The sequence below is a fragment of the Octopus bimaculoides genome, chromosome 9 (assembly GCF_046866305.1).
Source record: "Octopus bimaculoides isolate indiv1 chromosome 9, ASM4686630v1, whole genome shotgun sequence".
NCBI classification, from domain to species: Eukaryota; Metazoa; Mollusca; class Cephalopoda; order Octopoda; family Octopodidae; genus Octopus; species Octopus bimaculoides.
Genome location: NC_142936.1, coordinates 90384491 through 90409369, shown reverse-complemented (window position 1 = coordinate 90409369; position 24879 = coordinate 90384491). Strand labels below are relative to the sequence as shown.

Genomic DNA, 24879 nt, shown 5'->3' with positions numbered 1-24879 from the left:
AGCAGCAATGTCAGTAGTCTGTGGTGTAGCAGTGTTGGTACTCTGTAGAGTAGCAATACTGGTACTCTGTAGAATGCCGGTACTCTCTGGAGTAGTGATGTCAGCACACTTTGTAGAATAACAATGTCAGTACGCTGTGAAGTAGCAACGATAGTATCCAATACTATACAAATAATACTTATTTCTCCCAAAGCTGGTTGTCTTGACTTCAATTCTTGCACTGATGTCCGACAAAAATTCTTTTTTCAGCAACCACTGCCAAAATAAGGCATCTGAAAGTATCTCTTTATACAGGAATATTTCCTGAAATCTCAGTGTGATTCTAAATAACATATTCCAAGTATGTTACAATAATTGTAGGTTCACATTACAAATAATAAAATGCTAGTCAAATGCATGCCTTTTTATTCACGACAATGACGATTTCAATTAATTATGCATCGTCTTGTAACATTGAGATTTCGATGATGTGATTGTTTATTTTTAGCATCACATTGTAGAGTAGATGTGAGAAGCCAGGTCTTGGTTTGGACATGAAACAGGTAGAAAATTTGGGCTGGATATGGCCTGCTTAAATGCTAAAGGTTTAATAAAGAACAACAATGCCAAGTCAAACATGTTTACAGATGTTCTCTCAAGTTATGTTCTTTTAAACAGTTTGATACTAAATTGCTTGAGACCATCTGTTTTAATGAAATAAAACAACCACTCCTTCCATTTATTTATCATTGTTTCCATGCTAGCATATAAACAACACACTTCCTGTTTCCAATTCATAACAGTTTTGTCAAGTAAGGAAATCATTCCACAGCACTTGAAAAGCACTGAGTAGCAAGGAATAGCAAAACATTCATACACACCCACACACACATGATGGGCTTCTTACAATTTCTGTCAACCAAATTCCCTCAAATGGTGTTATTTGGCCAGGGACTACAGAAGATGCTTACTCAAAAGATGGAATTCTAAACTATGTGAATGTGAAACAAACTTCTTAGCCACACAGCCATGCCCATGCCTCTTATCTAAATTAAAATCTTCCATTATAATTTTATGTAAGACATGTTTAGATAAATTAACTTATAAACATCATCGTCATCATTTAATGTCTGTTTTCCATGCCGGCATGGGTTGGATGGTTTCACAGGAGCTGGCAATTCCAGGAGTTGTATCATGTTCCATTGCCTGTCTTAGCATTGTTTCTATGGCTGGATGCTCTTTCTAGTGCCAACAACTTTACTGAGTGTACTATACATTTTTTAAATGGCACCAGCAGCAGTGCTCTTTCGCGGCACCGGCAGGCAGCAGTGCTCTTTCGCGGCACCGGCAGGCAGCAGTGCTCTTTCGCGGCACCGGCAGGCAGCAGTGCTCTTTCGCGGCACCGGCAGGCAGCAGTGCTCTTTCGCGGCACCGGCAGGCAGCAGTGCTCTTTCGCGGCACCGGCAGGCAGCAGTGCTCTTTCGCGGCACCGGCAGGCAGCAGTGCTCTTTCGCGGCACCGGCAGGCAGCAGTGCTCTTTCGCGGCACCGGCAGGCAGCAGTGCTCTTTCGCGGCACCGGCAGGCAGCAGTGCTCTTTCGCGGCACCGGCAGGCAGCAGTGCTCTGTCGCGGCACCGGCAGGCAGCAGTGCTCTTTCGCGGCACCGGCAGGCAGCAGTGCTCTTTCGCGGCACCGGCAGGCAGCAGTGCTCTTTCGTGGCACCGGCAGGCAGCAGTGCTCTTTCGTGGCACCGGCAGGCAGCAGTGCTCTTTCGTGGCACCGGCAGGCAGCAGTGCTCTTTCGTGGCACCGGCAGGCAGCAGTGCTCTTTCGTGGCACCGGCAGGCAGCAGTGCTCTTTCGTGGCACCGGCAGGCAGCAGTGCTCTTTCGTGGCACCGGCAGGCAGCAGTGCTCTTTCGTGGCACCGGCAGGCAGCAGTGCTCTTTCGTGGCACCGGCAGGCAGCAGTGCTCTTTCGTGGCACCGGCAGGCAGCAGTGCTCTTTCGTGGCACCGGCAGGCAGCAGTGCTCTTTCGTGGCACCGGCAGGCAGCAGTGCTCTTTCGTGGCACCGGCAGGCAGCAGTGCTCTTTCGTGGCACCGGCAGGCAGCAGTGCTCTTTCGTGGCACCGGCAGACAGCAGTGCTCTTTCATGGCACTGGCAGGCAGCAGTGCTTTTTCGTGGCACAAGCACCAGTGCTTTTTCCTGGCACCATTCACTGACAGGGTCACCAATTACCTTGCAAGATAAAAAATGCAAAAATCTGTCTCAACTGAAAGTTATTTAAAAAAATTTCTCCAAATTATTTATTTTAAAAATTGATTTAAAAACATAGACAGAGAATTGAAATAGAAAGAGATAATCTAGGATGCCCCTCATGCCATATACTTTAAATATGCAACTTCACCAAGTGTTATACCTCTTAATCCTTGAAACCAAAAATAAAGTAATTTAGTCTCTATCACTCTCTCGTCATAGTTAATCTTTTGACAAAAACCAACTTACATATTGTAGTTTCTGACAACACAAGGAGATATAGCTTAATCTTTGACAACTGAAATCACATAATTAATATCGGACAACTAGAATCATGCATCAAATATGAGTCTTTCTTATCAACAGCCAAATTTTTATAGATTAAAGGAAGAGGAGGGCAAAAATGTAGAAATATTAAAGTGTCAGAAGAAAGTGATTCAACAGCGTGGGTTGTAAAACCAGAAGCCGTGTGGCCAGAACCTCCTGGGAAGAAACCATAGCAAGGGTCATTCCACAATTGAATTGAAACAGCCAAGGAAAGAGACAGGCGTGAAGAAGCCAAAAATTAAGTGGCTGCCAAAGAACAAAAGAAAAAAAGAGAAAGAAGAAACACACTCAACACCAGAGCTGAAGACACCTCCGAAAGGATGGGGTCTGCCACATCAAAAACGGTAGAGGTGTTGGGGCCGAAACCAGACGTGGTTCCTCCTGATGATGTTATTAGCCACTGGATCCTATAAAGGAGCTGTTGGGGTAGCAAACTACGAACCATGGTTGGAATTCCTTTTGAACAGAAAAAGGATTTTTCACAAAAGGAAACAATCAACCTATTCTTTGCCCTTTCACTTCTCCATGATATAATGACAGCTATTCTGAAAGTCCACAGATCAACTATTACATCCGTTTCAGGAATGTATCAGTTTATTTACTAATCCTTCAGTAAATATAAAAATTGGCTGCTGATAAGAGGAAAGTACCCAAGCATGTGATACCCCAATACACACATCTTCATCTGCTGCATTCTTAAATCACATCTACATGATATCCTAGTCATGTGGTTAAAAAGTTTGCTTCCTAAGCACATAGTTTTGGGTTCAGTCCCACTGTGTGGTACCTTGGGTAAGTGTCACCTATTATAGTCCTGGGCCAACCACAAAACCTTGTGAATGGATTTCGTAGATAAAAAGTGATGAAAAAATCCATTACACACACACACACACACACAGAGGCATCTGTGTGTGTGTCCTTGTCTTAACATCATGTGACAGTTGTAAATGAGTATCACTGTCATACATGCAGTGTTATTCAGTATTTTCGATATTTTGCTTAAACATGTCTGGCCATGGGAAAATATTACTTTACTTGGAAACAAGTCGTGGTTGGTGACAGAAAAGATATCCAGCTGTAGAAAATATACTTTAATAGACTCCATTTTCCCCATGCAAGCATTGAAAAGAGGACATTAAAAATGGTGATGATAACAATGATCCTCCTGAATTTCTTATCTTAATCTATGATATTCTCAAGATATATTGTTATAATCTGTAGCTTCCCCAAGTCATATTTTTAGCTATAAGACACTTCAGGTTACATATCTTATATGAGACATACCAGAAGCTTCCTTCCAGTGGGGTTTGGATCATGGTATAGGGTGATGGGGTTCAATGCTAAATAAATATTCACCCTCACCATTCATTCTCGTTTAACATCTGCTTTCCATGCTGGCATGGGTCGGACAGTCTGATAGGGAACCAGTGAGCTGCACGGCTGTGTCGGGTTCCAATGTCATCTTTGGAATGGTTTCTATGATTGGATGCCCTTCCTAAGACCAACCACTAAAAGGGAGTATTTGGAAGGGGAAGGTGGTGGTTGGTGGCTTTATGCCAGGTGTTTTGCTATAGAAGAGATACAGGACTGGAGGAGATAAGAGGAGGGAAGTGATGGGGGTGATAGAGTAAAGCTTCACAGAGCAAGGTGAACATAAGAGAAGATAATGGACAGTGGATGATGGGAGGGGGGAGAGATAGTGTGTTGATGTAATTATGTCGAATAATATGAACTGCATAAACCAAGGTGGTTTAACCCTTTCGTTACTGTATTTATTTTGAGATGCTCTGTGTTTCTTTCAATTACTTTAAATATAACAAAGAATTTAGCAAAATAACTTAGTTATCATTAAGCTAGTGTTAGGAACATAAATTGTGATTAAGGTTTGGTGGAAGATTTTAATTCAAAACTTATGGAAACAAGACATTTGTACTACAGAGCCAGAGGTGGTTTCAGCCAGGTTGGTATCAAAAGGGTTGAATTAATCATTTGTTAACCCTTTTGTTACCATATTTCTGTTGAGATGTTCTGTGTTTCTTTCAATTGATTTTAAATATAACAATAAAGAATTTAGTAAAATAACTAGGTTATCATTCAGCTAGTGTTAGGAACATAAATTGTGACTAAGGTTTGGTGGAAGATTTTAATTCAAAACTTATGGAAACAAGACATTTGTACTACAGAGTCAGAGGTGGTTTCAGCCAGGTTGGTATCAAAAGGGTTGAATTTATCATTTGTTAACCCTTTTGTTACCATATTTCTGTTGAGATGTTCTGTGTTTCTTTCAATTGATTTTAAATATAACAATAAAGAATTTAGTAAAATAACTAGGTTATCATTCAGCTAGTGTTAGGAACATAAATTGTGACTAAGGTTTGGTGGAAGATTTTAATTCAAAACTTATGGAAACAAGACATTTGTACTACAGAGCCAGGGGCGGTTTCAGCCGGGTTAGTAATGAAAGGGTTAATGGAAGCTGTGTAGTTTGTGAAGTGTTTAACAATGTATTGAGCAGTAAAGAAGATGAGTGAGACACCCTTGACTGGTCTCAAAATGTATGTCATTACCAACCTATTGTTAAGCAGGATGTTCGAACATTTGATGTCACGATGAAGGAAGTCTTTCTTGTGGCAATAGTTTAATCCGTCAAGAAGCTGCTTGATGAAGGAAGCGATATGATCCTGGTTGAAGTGTACTAAACCGGACTCTAACAGACCCATCAGGTCATGGTCCATGTATTCAAAAACTAGATAGAAGGCACCTGAACAAGAAACAAAAATAAAAGTTTTAAAAAATTATAAAAAGCACAAAAATAAAACAAAGAAAATTACCAAAAGTCAAAACAAAATGTGTATATATTTGGTAGGGTAGGGATGAGGGTTGGGCGTTGAACAAAAAGACTGCTATGAAGAGTTGGTGTTTAGGAGATGAAGTGAAGAGCTTCAGGTGGGTTTTGGTGAGATCTGTTAATTTTATTTGAAACACTGATACTGAAATAAAGTTTTTCTCTTTGCTTAGATTTATCTTTAATAAGTTAAATGATATTTTCTGGTATACAAGTCAAATTTTTCAGATCAAAATTTACAGCCAAAAAGCAGGTACCAAGACTACTCTAGAGGACTGAAAATTCTATGAATTGAAATGCGATAGGATTTAGAAAGATAGTGATGAGGTTTAAATATTTACACTACACTTTTTCACTATAAACTACACTGACTTGTATACCAGAAAATACACCAGTTACATAGTAACAGCTGAAATAAAAAAAAATTTTAATGTTTAATTCATAGCCAAAATAGTCAAAGAGAAAAAGCAAACTTTTTGGTGGTATTTCTCATATCATAATTATAGCCCAGAAAAAACCCAAAACATTGATTAAATTTGTAGATGTAGGATGAATGAGTTAGGAAGTGGAATTATAGCTCAAACCTCATGAATTCAACCCCACCATTGATATTTCATTGTATTTCTACATTGTCAATCAGTACTTTGGTACTACTTATGTGCAGTTTCAGACAAGGGCCCACTTATCATAGAATCCGTCCCTGGTTCTGATTACAAATGGTGTGCAGTGGTATATACACCAAGCAATGTTCATTGCAACATACACAGACAGCCACAACCAGCTGCTCCTCTTCCTCACAAGTAATTCTAATTAATTAATACGTTTGTTCATGCAACTGTTGACAGCCTCTTATCCCTCACATTATGTTGAGACTTAATACAGAAGATGAGAGCACCCCCACCCCACCCCCACCAAACACAAACCACTTTCTAACCTTTCTGGAATTCACGTTTCCCTGCTGAGAGTAACTAACAGGGGTTACAACCAAGAGTCAACCAAATGGATCACAAGTCTATAAGGTCGCAGTAATGGTCATGGGCACCATCCCCTCATCATCATCATCATCATCATCATTTTAACATCCACCGTGCCATCCTTGCATGAACTGGATGGAGCTTACTGAGGCAGAGCTTCTACAGTGAGATGCCTTTCCTGTCACCAACCTTTACCTGTTTCCAAGTAAGGTAATATTTCCCCATGTCCATACATGTTCTCACAGAATATTGGAAATGAATGACACACTTCTGCTATGACAGTGACATCTATTTATCTATAACTATCATACTGTCAAGACAAGGACACACATGCATACACCTGTATGTACACTGTGCTTCTTTCAGTTTCCACCTACTAAATCCACCCAAAAGGCTTTAATCAACCTGAGGCCACAGTAGAAAACGTTTGCCAATGATGCCATGGAGTGGGACACAACCCAGTAACATGTGGTTGGGAAGCAAACTTCTGGAACAAACAGCCATGCTTGTGTCTAGTTCACTTGACTAATCCATAAAAAAAAAAAAAACCAGATAAAAAAGAAAAAATCCACCTCTCCTCGCAAGTTCTTGAGAGCAATTTATGTATGCAAATAGGCTATATTGATGAATACAGTTAACAGTCCTGTATAGATAGGATCGTATCCAGAAGTTTGGGTGGAGATTACATCTGGAATAGGTGCTTTGTAGTTAACCTTCTCATTTTGACCGTGGTCTTTGTTAATTCAGAGCTGACCCAGGGTTAAAACAACAACAAAGATCAATGAAATAATCCTTTCTACTAAAGGTACAAGGCCTGAAATTTGTGGAGGAGAGGACCAGTCAATTACAGCGACCACAAAGAATTTACTGACTCCAAAAAACGGATGAAGGATAAAATCAAGCTTGGTGGAATTTGAACTCAGAATGTGAAGACAGATGAAATGCCGCTAAGCATTTTGCGCAGCGTGCTAATGATTCTGCCACCTTGCTGCCCTAAAGTTCTATGAAATAATAATAATGTGAGAAGAAATACCTTTGTCTTTCCTAAAATCCAGAGCATCCTGTTTATCTGTGACGATTTCCTTCAAGTTGACAATGTTGGGGTGGTTCAGCTGTCGCAAAATTTTGATCTCCCGCACTGCTGTGATGGGGAAACCTTCTTTCTCATTTTCTAAACGAACCTTTTTCAATGCAACAAGTTCACCTGCAGATCAAAAAAAAAAAAAGGAACATGAATAAAGAGCGAAAGAAATAAATTAAAGTTTTATATTTAAAAAAAAAGCAATAAATTCAAGAATATAGATATAAATTTCACAGAAAGAAGGTTGGTGACTTGCTGTACTTGAGAAGACATACCAAGCTAAGTAAAAGCTTGGTTGTCCTTGAATACAGGCTTGTTGCATGCATCCCTCTCCAGCTGAGCATACCTAAGCTTGTGGACTTGTGGGTGCTGATGCCACGTAAATGCACCCAAGCTGGAGCTGTGTAAAAGCACCCAGTACACTCTGTAAAGTGGTTGGTATTGGGAAGGGCATCCAGCTGTAGAAACCATGCTAAAACAGACATGGGGCCTAAGCAGCTCTTCAGCTGGCCAACTCCTGTCAAACTGTCCAACCCATGCCAGCACTGAAAAACAGACTGATGATACATGCATGTGTGTGTATGTGCGTAGGGTTAAGATGATTACTTCTCAACCATTTGGTTTCAGATTCAGTCCTCCTGTGTGTGATGGCTTAAACAGCAGCCAAAGACTGACCAAAGTTCTGTCAGTGGATGTGTGTGTGTGTGTGTGCGTGCGTGTAGTTTCAAATTATGCAATAGGGGATTTGGATTAAAATCTATGTGCCATAATGGTAGGAGCTTGTCTCTAGTTCTTCCATGGAACTTACTATAAAATAATGGTAGAGTGAAACTTACCAGAAAATGTGTCTTCAGCTTTGTAAACCTGCCCATAGGTTCCTTCACCAATTTGACAGATCTTTCGGAATACTTCAACGCAGCGCTCCCCCCAGTCACCTTTGTTTCTTTCATTATAACGACGCTTGTGACAGATTCTGCAAAAGAAAAGAACATCAATTTGATGACACTTTCTCATTAGGCAACGCTAAAATTTCATGATAACGAGATCTCCTAATGTAGCTGTCACCATCATCACTTCACTGCCATCATCATCATTTTATCATACACTTTTCCATATTTACATGGGTGAAGCAGAACTTGTTGAGGTGGACTTTCGTGGTAGATCTTTTATGTGCAGGTGACACGTAATACACCATTTCGAGCGTGGCCTTTGCCAGTAAGACATCCAAGCGAGATTGTTGCCAGTGCCAATGGACTGGCTCTTGTGCAGATGGCACGTAAAACACACCATTTCGAGCGTGGCCGTTGCTAGTACCCATCTGACTGGCCCTCGTGCCGGTGGCACGTAAAAGCACCGACTACACTCTCGGAGTGGTTGGCATTAGGAAGGGCATCCAGCTGTAGAAACTCTGCCAAATCAGATTGGAGCCTGGTGTCGCCTCCTGGTCCACCAGTCCTGAGTCAAATCGTCCAACCCATGCTAGCATGGAAAGCGGACGTTAAACGACGATGATGATATATGTACACACACACCCTTATTCTGTGTTAGAAGTGTGTAGCATGTGATATAAGTTTATGCACAAGGCAGACACAAATTAAGTTCTAGGCTATGGCTTAGCTCTGTTGACCTTCCACTCACTCAACTAGAAAAGTCAACAGATTGATAAGAAATCATTGGTGTAAGCAGTATAAATTAACATTACTGCTTCTTTAATTGATCATGTGACCACTGAAGTCAACAGTCATTTACCATGTATCAGAAAGATCTTCCTTGAAATTCTTGAGAAGGTATTTGGAGAGAAGAGTTGGCAGGCAGAATGATTTAGATGAAGCATGACATCAAGCAAGGTTATTGTTGAAAGGTCTTTGGTTTGGCCATCAAGCACAGACCAAATTTCTTGAATGCCATTATAAGTTGTTTTCTGAGAGCATCAGTTGTATACCAGCAAACACCGTTTGAAATCATAAATTTTTCAAGCTGTATACGCCCACATAACCAATAAAAGTGTTTTTGAAAGGGACAATAGGTGGCTTGTTAGATGCCTTGTATCTTCTCTTAACCCTTTCGTTACTGTATTTAGTCTGAGATGCTGTGTTTCTTTCAATAACTTTAAATATAACAAAGAATTTAGTAAAATAACTTAATTATAACTCAGCTAGTGTTAAGAAAATAAATTATGACTAAGGCTTGGTGGAAGTTTTTAATTCAAAACTTATGAAAACAAGACATTTGTAGTACAGAGCCAGAGATGGTTTCAGCCAGGTTGGTAATGAAAAGGTTAAGCAAGACACATATTCCTCTCTATCATCTTTCACTTCTGTCAATACTACACCTTCAATCACTCAAGGGGCTCACTTATCATTTAATATCTTTTAGATCCCAAACCAGCATGGATTTGGACAGGTCTGTTCCAACAAAATGTTAAGCAACATGTCATACTCTTCATCGTTTGATACAAAAACCACCAATGAAAACTACCTATTTCTCTTGTTCTGTAAATCATGCTTATATCTGTCTGTCTGTCTGTCTATCCATCTACACACACACACATACGATGGCAGTTTCTTCATGTCTGAAGATCACGAGGGAAAATGGCACATCTTCAAGAGGCTACGTAAACCCGAAGCTGCAGGGCTTTTCTTTTCTTGCCTGCTGTTAGTAACTTTGAACTCAGAATCAATCTCCTCAATCTGATTCCACTCTTTCAGTTTTGGAGGCTCACCACAGTGGATCAGTGAGCTAAGATGCCAGCAGCGACCATCAAGCTGTAATTGGAATGGCCTTCTCCAAGGTGAATTGCCTCACAGGAGAGCTCTACATCACCTGAAGGACTCCATTCCCTGATGTGCTATCAAGGCTGACTCCCCGAGCCTTTTTCTTTCACAAGACATCCATATAGTAGTGAGGGTATATATCTGGGAATCAAACATATGATACAGCGACCATGAGTGCTACACACGAAACATCAAGCCACAAACCTTCACACACACACACATTGCTTTTGTTAAGAGAATCTAGAAATTTTGGGACATGAAATATATTAGTTTTAATGGTGGAACTCAAAGGAGATGAAGCTATAAATAATTCTAATTTTGGAACAAGGCCAGCAAGCCTGAAAGGAGAGGGCAAATTGATTACATTATTGACCCCAGTTCTTCACTGGTACTTTATTTTATTGAGCTTGAAAGGATGAAAGGCAAAGTTGACGGCAGGAGGATTTGAACTCAGAACATAAAGAGTCAGAAAAAATACTACTAAACATCTTGTCTGACTCGTTAACGATTCTGTCAGCAGACCATCTTGCAACTTTTCCCATCCAATGGATTCTTTTTTTTAACCCCAATATTTGCAAGTTATTATTTATAGATTTTTCTACATTGTATTCCATGATTAAAAGTGATTTATAAATATAGGTTTGGGTAGTGTAGGCATGTGTATGTGTGTGAACACTTTCCCAGCCCCACCACACAGAAATACCCATAGCAAGCAGTCCTACATTCTACCAACACAATTGCTGTTCAGGTAGTACCACATAACACACCACCACCACCACCACGCTTTCACACATTGTAACTCACTTTGGTCTCTTTAACTTTGGAGCAGCCGACACGTTAGAATCAATTCTGCTCTTCATCTCCATCATTTCCAAACCTAGGGATGACGGCTTGATATCACCTTGACTATCTATGTCGATATCAACCTCCTGATCAGGGTCGTCAACAACTGGTGGCATTGGTAAGTCCGTGATGCGTCGGTGTCTTACAGGAGACAACACAACCTGTTGTTCACTGCAAAAAAATAAATAAAAACAAAAAACAAAGTGGTTAGGTTTGACGCAAAAGAGAGATAAATCAGAGATAAGAAGTGTAAAAGAAAGACAAATAAATAGTAAAGGAAATAACACAGTGTAAAATCTGCGTCAATATTAACATCCTTGTGAGGGGAGAATTAGTCTCATACACATGCAAGTGTGTGTGTGTGTGTGTGTGTGTGTGTGTGTGTGTGTGTGTGTGTGTGTGTGTGTGAGTGAATGTAGGTATCTGCTTATGTATAGCACTTACAGAAAACATATTAATTCACACACACACACACACTACAGATGCATTTAATCTACTAAAATATATACATGAACGTGTGCAAAACAATGTAGACTAAATATCTGGGGACAATAAACAAATGATCTAAATTTTTCTCAATTAGTCACACTAAACAAATATTGTGATTTTTCCTCATAATCATCGTCGTCATTTAATGTCCGCTTTCCATGCTGGCATGGGATGGACGGTTTGACTGAGGACTGGCAAGCCAGAAGGCTGCACTGGGCTCCAATCTGATTTGGCAAGGTTTTTACAGCTGGATGCCCTTCCTAACGCCAACCACCTTCAATTTGGATGGATGGATTTATATATCTATGTATATATATATATATATATATATATATATATATATATATATATATATATACACACACACACACACACACACATATGTATATATACCATGCCAAATCAGACTGGAATCTGGTGCAGCTCCCTAACTTGTTAGCTCTAGTCAAACTGTCCAACCCATGCTAGCATAGACAACGGATGTATGATGATGATGATATATACGTTTGTGTGTATGTGTCATATAGCCAACTGGAGACGATGCCTCCTGGGGCTAAATTACAGCAACATTCGTCCTAAACCAGGACTGCCATGTTATGTTGGCAAATAATCTTTAAACTCAGTTAACATCACCCCTACTCTAATCCACACCATACTTAGGATAATTAAATATTTACTTCACTCCTATCATACTGTCAAATGGTTAAATAGTGATTTATACAACATCCCTACTACTATTACTACTATTTCACACACATTGTCTTATTGTGATAACAGCTTTATTGTTGCAGCTATTACCGCAATAAAAAATACTGGGATGACAGACCACAATTGCCTTCCCAGGAATTCATTACAATTTTCTCCGTATCAACGTACAATTTACAATTAAGCCATCATCATCATTTCCTGGAATTGCTGGTTTTAGTGTGGACAGTGATGTGTCTATGTATGTTTGGTAACTAAGTGATTAATCTGCATGTACACTGATGTATCTATACAATGGATATACAGTAACAAATTGACTATTTAGTGTGTACAATGATGTTATTTATATAATCTCTACATGATAACCAAGTAGCTATGTGCTGTGATGTCACTATATAATGTGACCCAAAAGTAGGTTTACAGTTATTCAACTATCTCTTTTGCATTCATATATTAACAGTTTAGATCTTAATCATAAAAAAAAAAAGAAATATGAAACCATTATTCTATGCTAATTTAGTTTCCGGTTTGTAAGAGAAATTTAAATGTAATAAAATGTTTTAAAAGAAATCCTAAGTGCCTACGTGATAACTGTAAATTTACTTTCAGGCCACCCTGTATAGTAACTGACTAATTTATGGTCTACTGTGATATCTCTATATAATGTGTGTGTAGTAACAAAATGACTAATTTAGTACATGTGATCTCTCTACACAATGCATGTATGGTAGCTAACTGACTATTTCAGTGTGTGTATGTATGGAGACAAACTAATTCTCAACCAGGGTCCACATGAACCTTGGGGCACAATATAAGATTTTGTGGGGTCCGTGTAAGCAAAAGAATAAATTGGGGAACCACAGTAGTATTTGAAAGGTCCATGAAAAGATCTGGTACTAGGTTTCTTACTCTATCGTTTCACATAATTCAACATGTTTTTCCAGCCACTGAAACATGTTCTCTCGGACAAATGAACGTGTGAAAAAGATTTGAAAGCAATATCAGTAAAACTAGTTTTTAACCATTTCATATTCAAACCGGCCATATCCAGCCAAAATATTCTACATGTTTTTTGTTCAAACCAGCTAGATCCAGCCTCTCACATCTACCCTGCAATGTCCTTCTAAAAATAAGTAATCACATTTTGAAAATCTCAAAGCTACAAGATAATCCACCATTAATTCAAAACAATGTGAATAACTAGGCATAACATTTGACAAAATAATCTGAATGCTAAAGGGTCAAACATAGAATAGCTGTGGAGATCCATTCAAACAAAATAGTAACCAAAGAGGTCTATAGGTAAAAAATGGTGGCGACCCACTGGTTTGGTGTAAAGCAATGTTATTTATATAATGTACAGTACTTAATTTATCGACCCTGAAAGGATGAAAGGCAAAGTCAACCTCTGCGGAATTTGAACTCAGAACATAACGGCAGATGAAATACTGCCAAGCATTTCACCCGGCAGGGTAACGTTTCTGCCAGCTCACCGCCTTCTTTCAGTTTCTGTCAACCAAATCCACTCACAAAGCTTTGATCGGCCCAAGGCTATGGGAGAAGACACTCACCCAAAACCATGCGGTTGGGAAGCAAGCTTCTTACCATGTAGCCATGCTTGTGCCAGGATAATCTAAACTAAAAATAAGCTCAGAGAAATAACTCAGAGAGGCCAATAGTGGTCTTACAAAAGACAGGAGATTGAGTTAAAACAAAGTAAACTGTTTTCCTATGTCTCTATGCATAAATTGATTTCCAGATAGATTTTTGTTCTTGTTTTAAACAACCAGATAACTTCCTACAGCTAGTCACTCAACCATGAAGCAAGGTAAGCAATCTCTCTAAAATATTTATCTCACACATTAATATGCCAAGAACCTTTTTGTATGCATAACTAAGTAATTTGAACTTGGTGTATGACTAGTATAAATGCACAAGCCAACAAAGAGGTCTCTGTGCTGTTGCCTGATTTGCTAGAAATAACAGGTAAATCTCTCCTATAGTCACAGAAAGAAGGCCACATCAGATAATGTAATTCTCAATTTACTTGCTAGAAATAACAGACAAATCTCCTCATAATCACACTTTACCTTCTTAAAAAAAAAAGAGGACTCTGACCCTATCAGATAATGCGATGCCTGCTGCACTGTATCTATGGAAAAGATGGGATTATTACAGGTGGAATGTTTTGGATGAATCTGCTCGATCAGGATTAGCCTGGGGTTAAATAACTTGTACAGTCTGATTAACCATAGACTGGACAAGCAAGACCTTGGATTTATTAATAAAATGATAACCCCATCTTTCTCTCTCTCTCTGCCCACATTTGTTGGTACAGGAAAGGGTCAGTATTCAGCTTGAATTGTAGCAGATCAATAACTAAACAGTTTTTTTTCTGCTCGCATTGGTATAGTCGATGAAGCAAAATATTTTTATTGTAGATAACGCTCTTCCTCGTACCATTAAACACTCAACTGTGAAATAGAGTGTAGAGTCTGTTTTTTGTTACAGAGATAAGGAAGGAAGGAAGGATACAGAGATGGATAAAACAGATAAGACAACTGGATGAACAGACAAAGCAACGGATAGATAACAAGATTCACATTACAATCAATATGGAAGGATAAACACTATACAAGATTCCACGAGATCAATCAATAATAATAATAATAATTATCATCATTGTAGTTGTCATCATCACCACTACTCTTCAGAAGAGAAAGAAAGAGAATATTAACAGAGCTGTTTGTTCCCAGCAGGATCTCTGTTTTATGGTTTCAATTTCCTTTCTAAAACTCTTTCCCTCTTCACGTCCTCGTCTCTCACCGGACACTATTTCACAACCAGACAAGTTGAGGCACGTAAAATAACGGCTATTTGTAGAAGTTAGATTTGCCAAACTCCCACCCACTGACCAACATTATTAGCAGCATTCCCTAGCTAATGTCCTGTTTATTGTTACTTCACCTATCTTAATCCATTAATGCACAGTGCTCTGTATTGGAAGATCCTAACTCTAATGTTAATGTACTAAAATAATTTTGTTGCGTAAATAAGGAAAATAAAACTAATCACAACTGATATTTAATTAATCCAATCAAATTACATGTGTGACAGTATCATAAATAAGAAGTAACTTGGTGAGAAAATACCATGAAATAAAGAGAAGATAAAAAGACCCAATGTCATTTTAAAATAATGAAATTACTGTGCATAGTGCTCAGGTGCACTACAACTCATCAAAGGTGCATGTACAGTACACAGAATTATGTACAAAAGTCAGGAAAGGGAACAGTGTATGAGTCATGATATACATGGAAGCGGGGGGAGGGGGGTATCAGGTGTAGCGTTGGCGAAATTCAGGAAGCAGTGAGGTTTTAAAGTATGTAATGTCTTGGCAACTAACAACTGATGCAGGTAGTTTGTTCTGCGCTTCAGCAACTCTGAGTGTGAAAAAATGTTTCTGAAAGTCATGGGAGCTTTTGTTATTATATAGAAGATATATCAGACAGTGAGTGCTATGTCTTTTTGTCCGACATCATTTCATCAAACGTCTTTTCATCCGATGAATTTTTCGTCCAACGACAAATCCTATCAATAAAATTCTCAATGATTATTTGATGTTCATTTTCACATTGTTTTCCAAAGAGTTTATTTAAAATTGGAGAAAAAGTCGGTGTACAAAAAAATTATCGGAAAAAAGATGTTGGACCAAAAGACATGGACGAAGAGACTTTGGACAAAGTAACATCAGTCGAAAAATCAGGTCACGATGTGACACATCTAAACTAAGAATATGTGCAGGACCTAATACAGGAGCCTATTATACAAGTGAGAGGGTAGTAGATGATGATTTTCAAGAAGAAATCTTCATCTTCATCCCCTCTGTCTTAATTCTTTTGTTTCAGTTATTTGATTGTGGCCATGCTTTAGCACCACCTTTAGTCAAACAAATCAACCCCAGGACTTATTCTTTGTAAGCCTAGTACTTATTCTGTCGGTCTCTTTAGCCGAATTGCTAAGTTACGGGGACATAAACACACCAACATCGGTTGTCAAGCGATAGCAGGACAAACACAGACACACACACACACATATATGCATATATGCATATATATATATATATATATATATATATATATATATAACAGGCTTCTTTTCAGTTTCCATCTAACAAATCCACTCCCAGGGCTTTAGTCTGCCCAAGGCTATAGAAGAAGACATTTACCCAAGGTGTCACACAGTGGGACTGAACTCAGGACAATGTGGTTGGGAAGCAAGCTTCTTATCACACGGCCATGCCACACTTACATGGGTCAGACAGAAACTAGTGAGGCGGATTTCCCACCGCTGGATGCTCTTCCTGTCACCAACCCTCACCTGTTTCCAAGCAAGGTACTATTTCCCCATGACCAAAGAAGTTTGCAACCCATACACATTGTGAAGTGATTGACATTAGGAAAGAATCCAGCCACAGAAACCATGCCAAAGCTGACATTGGAGCTCTGTGCACCCTTATGACTTGCCAGATCCTGTCAAACCCTCCAATCCATGCCAGCATAGAAAAGAGACACTAATCCTTTTGTTGCTGTATTTATTTAGAGATGTACTGTGTTTCTTTCAATTAATTTAAATATAACAAAGAATTTAATAAAATAACTTAGTTATCATTAAGCTTGTGTTGGGAACATGAATTGTGACTGAAGTTTGGTGGAAGATTTTAATTCAAAACTTATGAAAACAAGACATTTGTACTCAGAGCCAGAGGTGGTTTCAGCAGGGTTGGTAACGAAAGGGTTAAATGCTGATAATGATAAGCACATATGTAAAGTTTACTTCCTTTAACCTGAAAAAAATTCATTATATTTTTGCCACAGTTCCTATCTCTGTTAACACTCTATTCAGAATCTATTTTTACGGTCAACAGATTGTAAAAGACGTTACATAAACAAGAAAAGCCAGAGAAACTAATTACAAATTAATCAAATTTTCAAAAGTCCACATCACTAATTTGTTTTAATTATCCATAAAGCTGAAGTAATTCGTGTATTAAACAATAAAAATGCCAACAGAAACTATAGGTAATGTAAATGTGATAAAGTAGCAAGAGAGACTGTACAGTGCTGCTGTCATGATCAGAATACAATTAGAACTATCTAAGTCATATAAGTGTGTGCATGCGTGCATACACATGTGCACACATACATACAAATATTGCAAAACAAAACAGGAGAATTGTTTATATAACAGTTACATCTTCCTATGCACATTTCATTAACAATGTATAAAGATCAATTAAATAAGCAAAATCCTCCAAGCTGATGACTGTGTAACTTTCATTAGTAATCTTTAGTATTCATACTGGACTGTCAACAGCATTGCCATATCAACTGCTACAAAAATACACGTTTGAGAGTTAGGTCACCTCTGGAGATTTGTCGATGCAACTTCCTAATAGGATTTTTCCCTTATGGAACTAATATTTTTTATTCGTTTATTTGTTTCAATCGGCTGACTGTGGTCATGCTGGAGCACTGCCTTTAGTCAAAGAAATCAATCTCAGGACTTCTTCTTTGTAAGCCTAGTACTTATTCTAGCGGTCTCTTTTTGCCAAACTGCTAGGTTACGGGAACATAAACATACCAACATTGGTATTCATGTGATGGTGGGGTGGGGGTGGGGGGTCAAACACACACACACACACACAAGGTAGTTCTTTCAGTTTTCATCTACTAAATAAACTCACAAGAATCTAGTTGATCTGAAACTATACTAGAAGACACTAGTACAAGGTGCCATGAAGTGGAATTGAACCTGAAACTAGGTTGGCAAACTTCTTAATGTGCATGCACACGCAAGCACACACAGAGTTTTTTCTTTCAGCCATTCAACTGCAGCCATCCTGGGACACTGCTTTCAAAGTTTATCAAATTCAGCTCAGGATTTATTGTAACAATCTCTCTTAGTTCAACTGCTAATTTACAGGGCATAAACATTAGTATTACTTTTAAATGTAGACACATGCACACACAAACTATTATAATCACTTTCGACTTGCTTTTCCATGCTGGCAAGAGTCCAGCGGGTTTTCTGAGGCAGATTTTTGACTGGATGCCCTTCCAGTTGCAACCACATTAGTAATCTCTTACACACACAATAAGCTCTTGCACAGTTTCTGTCCACTAAATTTTAATTCAAAATGCACTGCTCTAACCAGCGCTTTGGTAGAAACTCATGCAGCCATGCAACTGGACTGAACTGGGAACTTTGTGGTTTTGAAGTGAACTTCTTGACCATGGTACCATGCCTGTACCTCCACAACAAAATGTTTGGTAGAAAATAAACTACAAACTGCTTACCTTGGTGGTGTTTGTTCTGGAGAGTCAGATTCACTCTCAATTTCTTCTACAGGTAACACTTGGGGGAGAGGTAGTCTTTTCATAACCTGTTTTCTGTCTGGCTCTGGGGTTGGCATTTTTGGCTCAGGTTTCACCTCAGGGGACAAAGGCTCAGCAGGAATAGGGGTTAACTCTTCTTTCTGCTCCGCTTCAGATTCTTCACAGAAAATCTCAGATTTGTTCTTTGGAGTCTCTAGTTTAATAGGGGTCTTTTCCTCTTCACATTTATCTTTCGAATGATCAGATTTAGGAGTGGGAACTTCTGATTCCCCTTTCACTGAAGGGCTCCGATGTGAATCAGATGAAGGTGAATGTGATGGAGTCCTTTCCACTATTTCTATTATCACTTGTGGTGAGTCTTTTGTCATTTTTCTGTTTCTAGGCACATACTGACTAGACTTACTCGCCTTTACTTTATTTAATTCAGCCCCTAAACTGTTACAATATTTCACGTTAGAATAACTAATTTTGGTGCCAGCTAAAGACCGGCCCCTGGAATGACTGCGAGACCTAGTTCGTCTCCATGTGTAGTGACGACCACGACTGCGAGATCGCGATCGACTACGGTGTGCCCATTTCTGGGCATATGGACTTGGACTGCGACTTTTGGACTTCCTTAACCGATATCGTGGCCTGAAAAGAAACAAAAAAACAAAATTAATCAAGTCATTAAATTAGAAAATATTAAATTCAAATGTTTTCAGTAACATTATTAGTCCAGTGTCAATGAAGAAGAAATAAGTGGCACATTGAAAAAAAAAAGAGAGGTCTTCAGCAATGTTTTCATAATTCTAAATGGCAATACATCTAATTTACAGTTATGACACAGAGTCTTCTAATTAGATGTGTGGTGTGAAATAAAGCATAATTAAATAGCAGTGCTTTTGCAGTAAAGGGAGGGAGGGGAGGGGGAGGGGGAGGGGGAGGGAGGGAGAGAGAGAAAGAGAGAGAGAGAGAGAGAGAGAGAGAGAGAGAGAGAGAGAGAGAGAGAGAGAGAGAGAGAGAGAGAAGAGAGAGAGAGAGAGAGTTCATGCCTTTTAGTGAATGCAACAATATCTTTTACCAACAAGTTAAATGAGACATACAGAACAGAAAATTTAAAAACGAAGTTGTTCAATTCAGTTTGCAAATTGCTTACAGAGACAATCCTTAAAAGTTATAAAATCACTAAGACGATTTATTTATTTATTATGAAAATAAATAGTCCACACAATAAATTTTGTGCATATCTGGCAGGACAACGAACTCTTCTACCACTTTATGTGGTTTTTTTTTATTTATTTTATTTAGTTACCAAAACTAAAACAGTTTCTTCATTACCTGTTCAAATCTGATGCTAATTAGGGGAGCCAGTAGGTATGTTGATTAGGTTCAGTGATGTATTACAACTAACTATGCTCAATATTACCAAATATTGTAATGTTAATCAAAAAGGGATTTAACTTTGAAAAGAGATGCTGCAAGTTCAAAACTGGGGAATTATCTGCTACATGTTAAATTTCATTTTCTAACCTAACATGAAAAGTGAAATAAAAACATCAAAACAAGTAGCTAATTTAATAAATTGCCAATATTAACTAAACAAATGGCAATGTCCCTGCCCAGCTGCAGCCTTTAGGCTGGAACACATAAAGGAATAAACTACAGAACACATTCAGTTAAAAAGGAAATATATAACTCCCGAGGAGGACACAAACAGTGTCTCCTTGTTTCTAACCTTCATGAAGAACAGTAAAATGAAATTTCTAGTATGACATCTTCAAACTTATGGCCAATCCTTCTATTAATGTTTGTGTTACACAATGTTATTTTCATATTAACTAGAATTCCAGTGCCATAAAACTTGACAAAATTATGAAAAGCAATTTTGCAATCACTGCCAACAGTGTCCACACTCAAATGGTATCACCCTCCAAGCTAGAATGGGAAATAGATGCTAAAATAGTGGTGATGATGATGATGGTATCTACATTCATCCATCTGGTTCTCATTGTGCCTTGTGGCACATGGAGGTGACAGCAAAATCATTCCACCTTCTAGCACTGAGAGCATCCTTGACATCTTGTTCCATTGTTAACCCTCTGCTCTTAAGATCTTTCGTCATTGCTCTCCACCACATTTTCTTTTACCTTGTGGAACCCATTGCAAAATGATCCTGACAACTGAGTCCAGTTTATCTTCAGACTGGTTGGTGTGTGTCATCTACAGGGCGTATAAAATTTTGTTTTTCCTTTCAAATGAAATAGTATAACACAAACATAAAGAAGGATTGGCCATAAGTTTGAAGAGGTCATACTAGAAATTTCATTTTACTGTTCTTCATGAAGGTTAGAAACAAGGAGACACTGTTTGTGTCCTCTTCAGGAGTTATATATTTCCTTTTTAACTGAATGTGTCCAATAATTTATTCCTTTATGTGTTCTACAGGGTGTATAAAATTTCGGCAAGGACCTCCGAATAAAAGACCCTTCAGTTGCTCATTTCACACATGAGAAACAAATGAATATTGTAAACAGAATCAACCTCTGTGGATGAAAATTATATTTTGACCCTAGCAGGATTAAAATACAGAGAGGGTGGGTGAAGGAGTGGGGAATAAAGGTAAATTGTGAGAGACAAAGAAGTAAAGAATATCTCTAACAAGAATGGATATATGATTAAGAATCTCACTTTGCAAGCACAAGGTTTTGGGTTCAGTCCCACAGCACAGCACCTTAGGCAAGTACCTACTTTTATAGTCCTAGACTTACAATCTGTGTTGGTTTATGTCCCCGTAACTTAGTGGTTCAGTAAAAGAAACTGATAGACTAGATACCAGACTATCTGGAATTATACCGACCCCACCATCACTCATCATCATCATCATTTTAACATCTACTTTTCTATGCTTGTAAGAGTCAAACAGAGTTTATTGAGGTAGACAATCTGTGGCTGGATGCCCATCCTGTTGCCAACTCTCACCTGTTCCCAAGAAAGATAATATTCCCCCATGGCCAGACATGTTTTCACAGAAAATTGGAAATGAATGGCATTCATTTACAACAATCATTTGATGTCAAGACAAGGAGGCACAAACACAGACAGATACAATGGGCTTCTTTCAGTTTCCATCAACTAAATCCATTCACAAGGCTTTGGTGAGCTTGGGGCTATAGAAGACACTTGCTCAAGATGGAATGCAGTGGGACTGAACCTGAAACCATGTGGTTGGGAAGCAAGCTTCTTAATGACACAACTGTGCCTGTGGAAATCCCATGAACCACTGACCAGTCTGAAGACAAATTTTCCATAAATGAAAGAAATAAAACATTAAAAAACAAGAGCACTCAGAGAACGCAAACCTCTGCCAAGGCAACACTAACGTCCTCTCAACGATCACCCAGAGATGGTTTTTAAAATGAGAATACCTGAAATATACTCGAATGCTCTCACAAACGAGAATACTAAAAATGAACCCCATTGCTCTCAAAAATTAAGTTTAAAAAAAAAAACCGGAAAAATAATCCAAGATCCTTGTCCGGTACTGGATCGATCCCAAAATCTAATCGGTTCATGCCAGTTACAAGGCCAAACATCCCTGAAAGTTTCATCCGAATCCATCCAGCGGTTCTTGAAATATCTTGTCCATGGACAAACAAACTAACAAACACAATTGAAAACAGTACCTCTGCCTTCACTAAGGCGGAGGTAATAATAATAATAATAATAAAAGCACTCAGAGAGTGCAAACCTCCGCCAAGGCAACACCAATGTTCTCTCAACGATTAACCAGAGATTATTTTAAAAATGAGAATACCTGAAATAAACCCAACTGTTCTCACAAATGAGAATACTAAAAGTGAACCTGACCGCTCTCAAAAATTAAGTAATAAAAAAAAAAGAATCCAGAATCCTTGTTCAGTACTGGATTGATCCTAAAATTTAATGAGTTCATGCCAGTCACAAGGTCAATCATCCCTGAAAGTTTCATCCGAATCCATCCTGTGGTTCTTGAGATATCTTGTGCACAGACAAACAAACTAACAAACACAATTGAAAACAATACATCCACCTTCATTAAGGTGGAGGTTAAAATACAGAAAGAAAAAAAAGAATCAGCAAAGGAGAATAATAAGTAAGAGTGAAGTTATATTTTACATTTGTTCTATTGATTTCAAACAGAAGCACTTTACCGTAAGTGGAATGTATTAGGGCAGGCAAGCAACTAAAACCATAGTTATTATATTGTTCTAGAGACATATGAGAGAGGAAGAGAGATTTAGAAGATAAGACAGCAAAAAGAAGGGAGGTGAGGAAGGAGAGATGAAAAAAGAAAATATGTGAAAAGCTGCTTAAAAAGTTCACATGTTCATGAGGTGAGATTTAATCTGCAATAGTATTGAGGATTGATTGTGTGTGGGCGGGGAAAGAGAGGAAGAGAGAATGTAGGAGAAGAAGAGAGGGTAAAAGAGGAAGGAAAAGTGAAGAAATAAAGAGGATGAGAATATAGATGAATAATATAGAGAATGAAATGATAGAGTGGAGAAGGATGAAAGAGGAGACGCTGGGAAAGGTGTGAAGGAGAGAAGAGAAGAGAAAGTGGTGGTTGGTGAAAAAGAGAGATAAAGAAAGAAGAATGAGAAATGAGACAGAGAGATGATAGAAGAAAAGAAGGAGAGAGGAAGAAAGAATGGTGTGGATAAAAACAAGTAACAACACAAAGAGTGTGTGTGAGAGAGAGAGAGAGAGAGAGGGGGGGGGGGGAGAAAGAAAGAAATACAAGAAGAGGGCGGGTTAAAGCGTGACAGTATTTTAAGACCTAAACTTGTATAGAAGATTAAATGATGAGGACAAAGAAAAGAGTTTTGAAGAAAAGATATCTGCTGCACCCAGCTGTAAGTAGGTCTGCAGGAGAGCAACATCACATTGTTACAAGTTGTGGCAGCTCTGTATAATTGACTGGGTGTTTGTTAGCTTACAGAATTGGGAGTAAAGTGTTAGCTTATAGCATAGATATGCACAGGTTCGGAGGAGGTGACCTGCTTGCACTACACTCTCTCAAGCAGTTTCTTCCTCTGCAACCCAATATGTTAGGGGACTTATATCAAAATAACAACTCATAGTCCCTTTACTTTATGGTTCAGTTAGAAGATGCTTAAGTACCCTTGACCTCCAGAGGCCCCTCACAATTAGTTGATGTTCAACTTGAACACCTGTAAGTTGGTATCTGCAGGAAAAATGCAAGCACAAATGAAATTCCAGAGAGTTTAGTCAAAGGTGTAAGTCATATCGTGACGGTGGTGGAGTGCTGAGTGCTATGCAATTAATGAGATCAAAGGGACAGAGGTTGTTTCTATGACAACAGAATATACAATGAGAGGAAATCAAGTATAAGAAGCTTGAGAAGAGTATTTAGAATGACAGAGTGAAAGCTTTGGAAGAATTATACACAGTTTTCATCATCATTTAATGTGCTTCCGCCCCATGCTGGCACAGGTTGAACAGTTTAACAGGAGCCAATGAGCCAGAGAACTGCACCAAGCTCCAATGTTTGTTTTGATGCCCTGCCTAACACACCAACCACTTCAAAGTGTACTGGGTGCACTTTACATGGCACCAACACCAGTGAGGTCACCAAATAATTCACAAGACAAGAGCCCTCAACTGAGGGTGGGTTAACTTGTAGTAGAGACGATACATCTTTTATCTTTTACTTGTTTCAGTCACTTGGTTGCGACCATGATGGTGCACCGCCTTGAAGAATTTTTAGTCGAATGAATCAACCCCAGTACTTTTATTATATAAAGTCTGGTACTTATTTTATTGGTCTCTTTTGTTGAACTTCTAAGTTATAGGGGTGTAAACACACAAATGCTAGTTGTCAAGAGATGGTGGGGGACAAGCACACAAACCCACACACGTGTACAACGAGCTTCTTTCAGTTTCTATCTACTAAATCCACTCACAAGGTTTTGGTCGACCCGAGGTTATAGTAGAAGACACTTGCCCAAGATTCCACGCAGTGGATCTGAACCCAGAGCCACGTGGTTGAGAAACAAACTTCTTAGCACACAGACACACCTATGCCTACATGGTTACCTTAAATAGAAAAGGAGAGAAAATAGGGAAGAGGGATCAGGGAGTAGCCCCAGGTTACAGAAAGGTGAATATAAGAGAAGTGGTTCAGATGGTTGGAGAGGGTGAACGAGCAGGTAAGTATTCAAGAGTGT

The 24879-nt window shown here is 38.8% G+C and overlaps 1 protein-coding gene across 1 annotated transcript in view; it reads right to left on the bottom strand.

The window, feature by feature from the left end:
- Positions 1–24879, bottom strand: part of LOC106872449 (uncharacterized) — a 97064-nt gene that overhangs the window by 7820 nt on the left and 64365 nt on the right. Inside the window, exons 2-6 of the mRNA XM_052970859.2 lie at positions 18632–19303; positions 11040–11249; positions 8298–8434; positions 7414–7584; positions 5133–5322 (exon numbers count right to left, since the gene is read on the bottom strand). Coding sequence (XP_052826819.2) covers positions 5133–5322; positions 7414–7584; positions 8298–8434; positions 11040–11249; positions 18632–19303 — 1380 coding nt within the window. The remainder of the gene's footprint in view (positions 1–5132; positions 5323–7413; positions 7585–8297; positions 8435–11039; positions 11250–18631; positions 19304–24879) is intronic.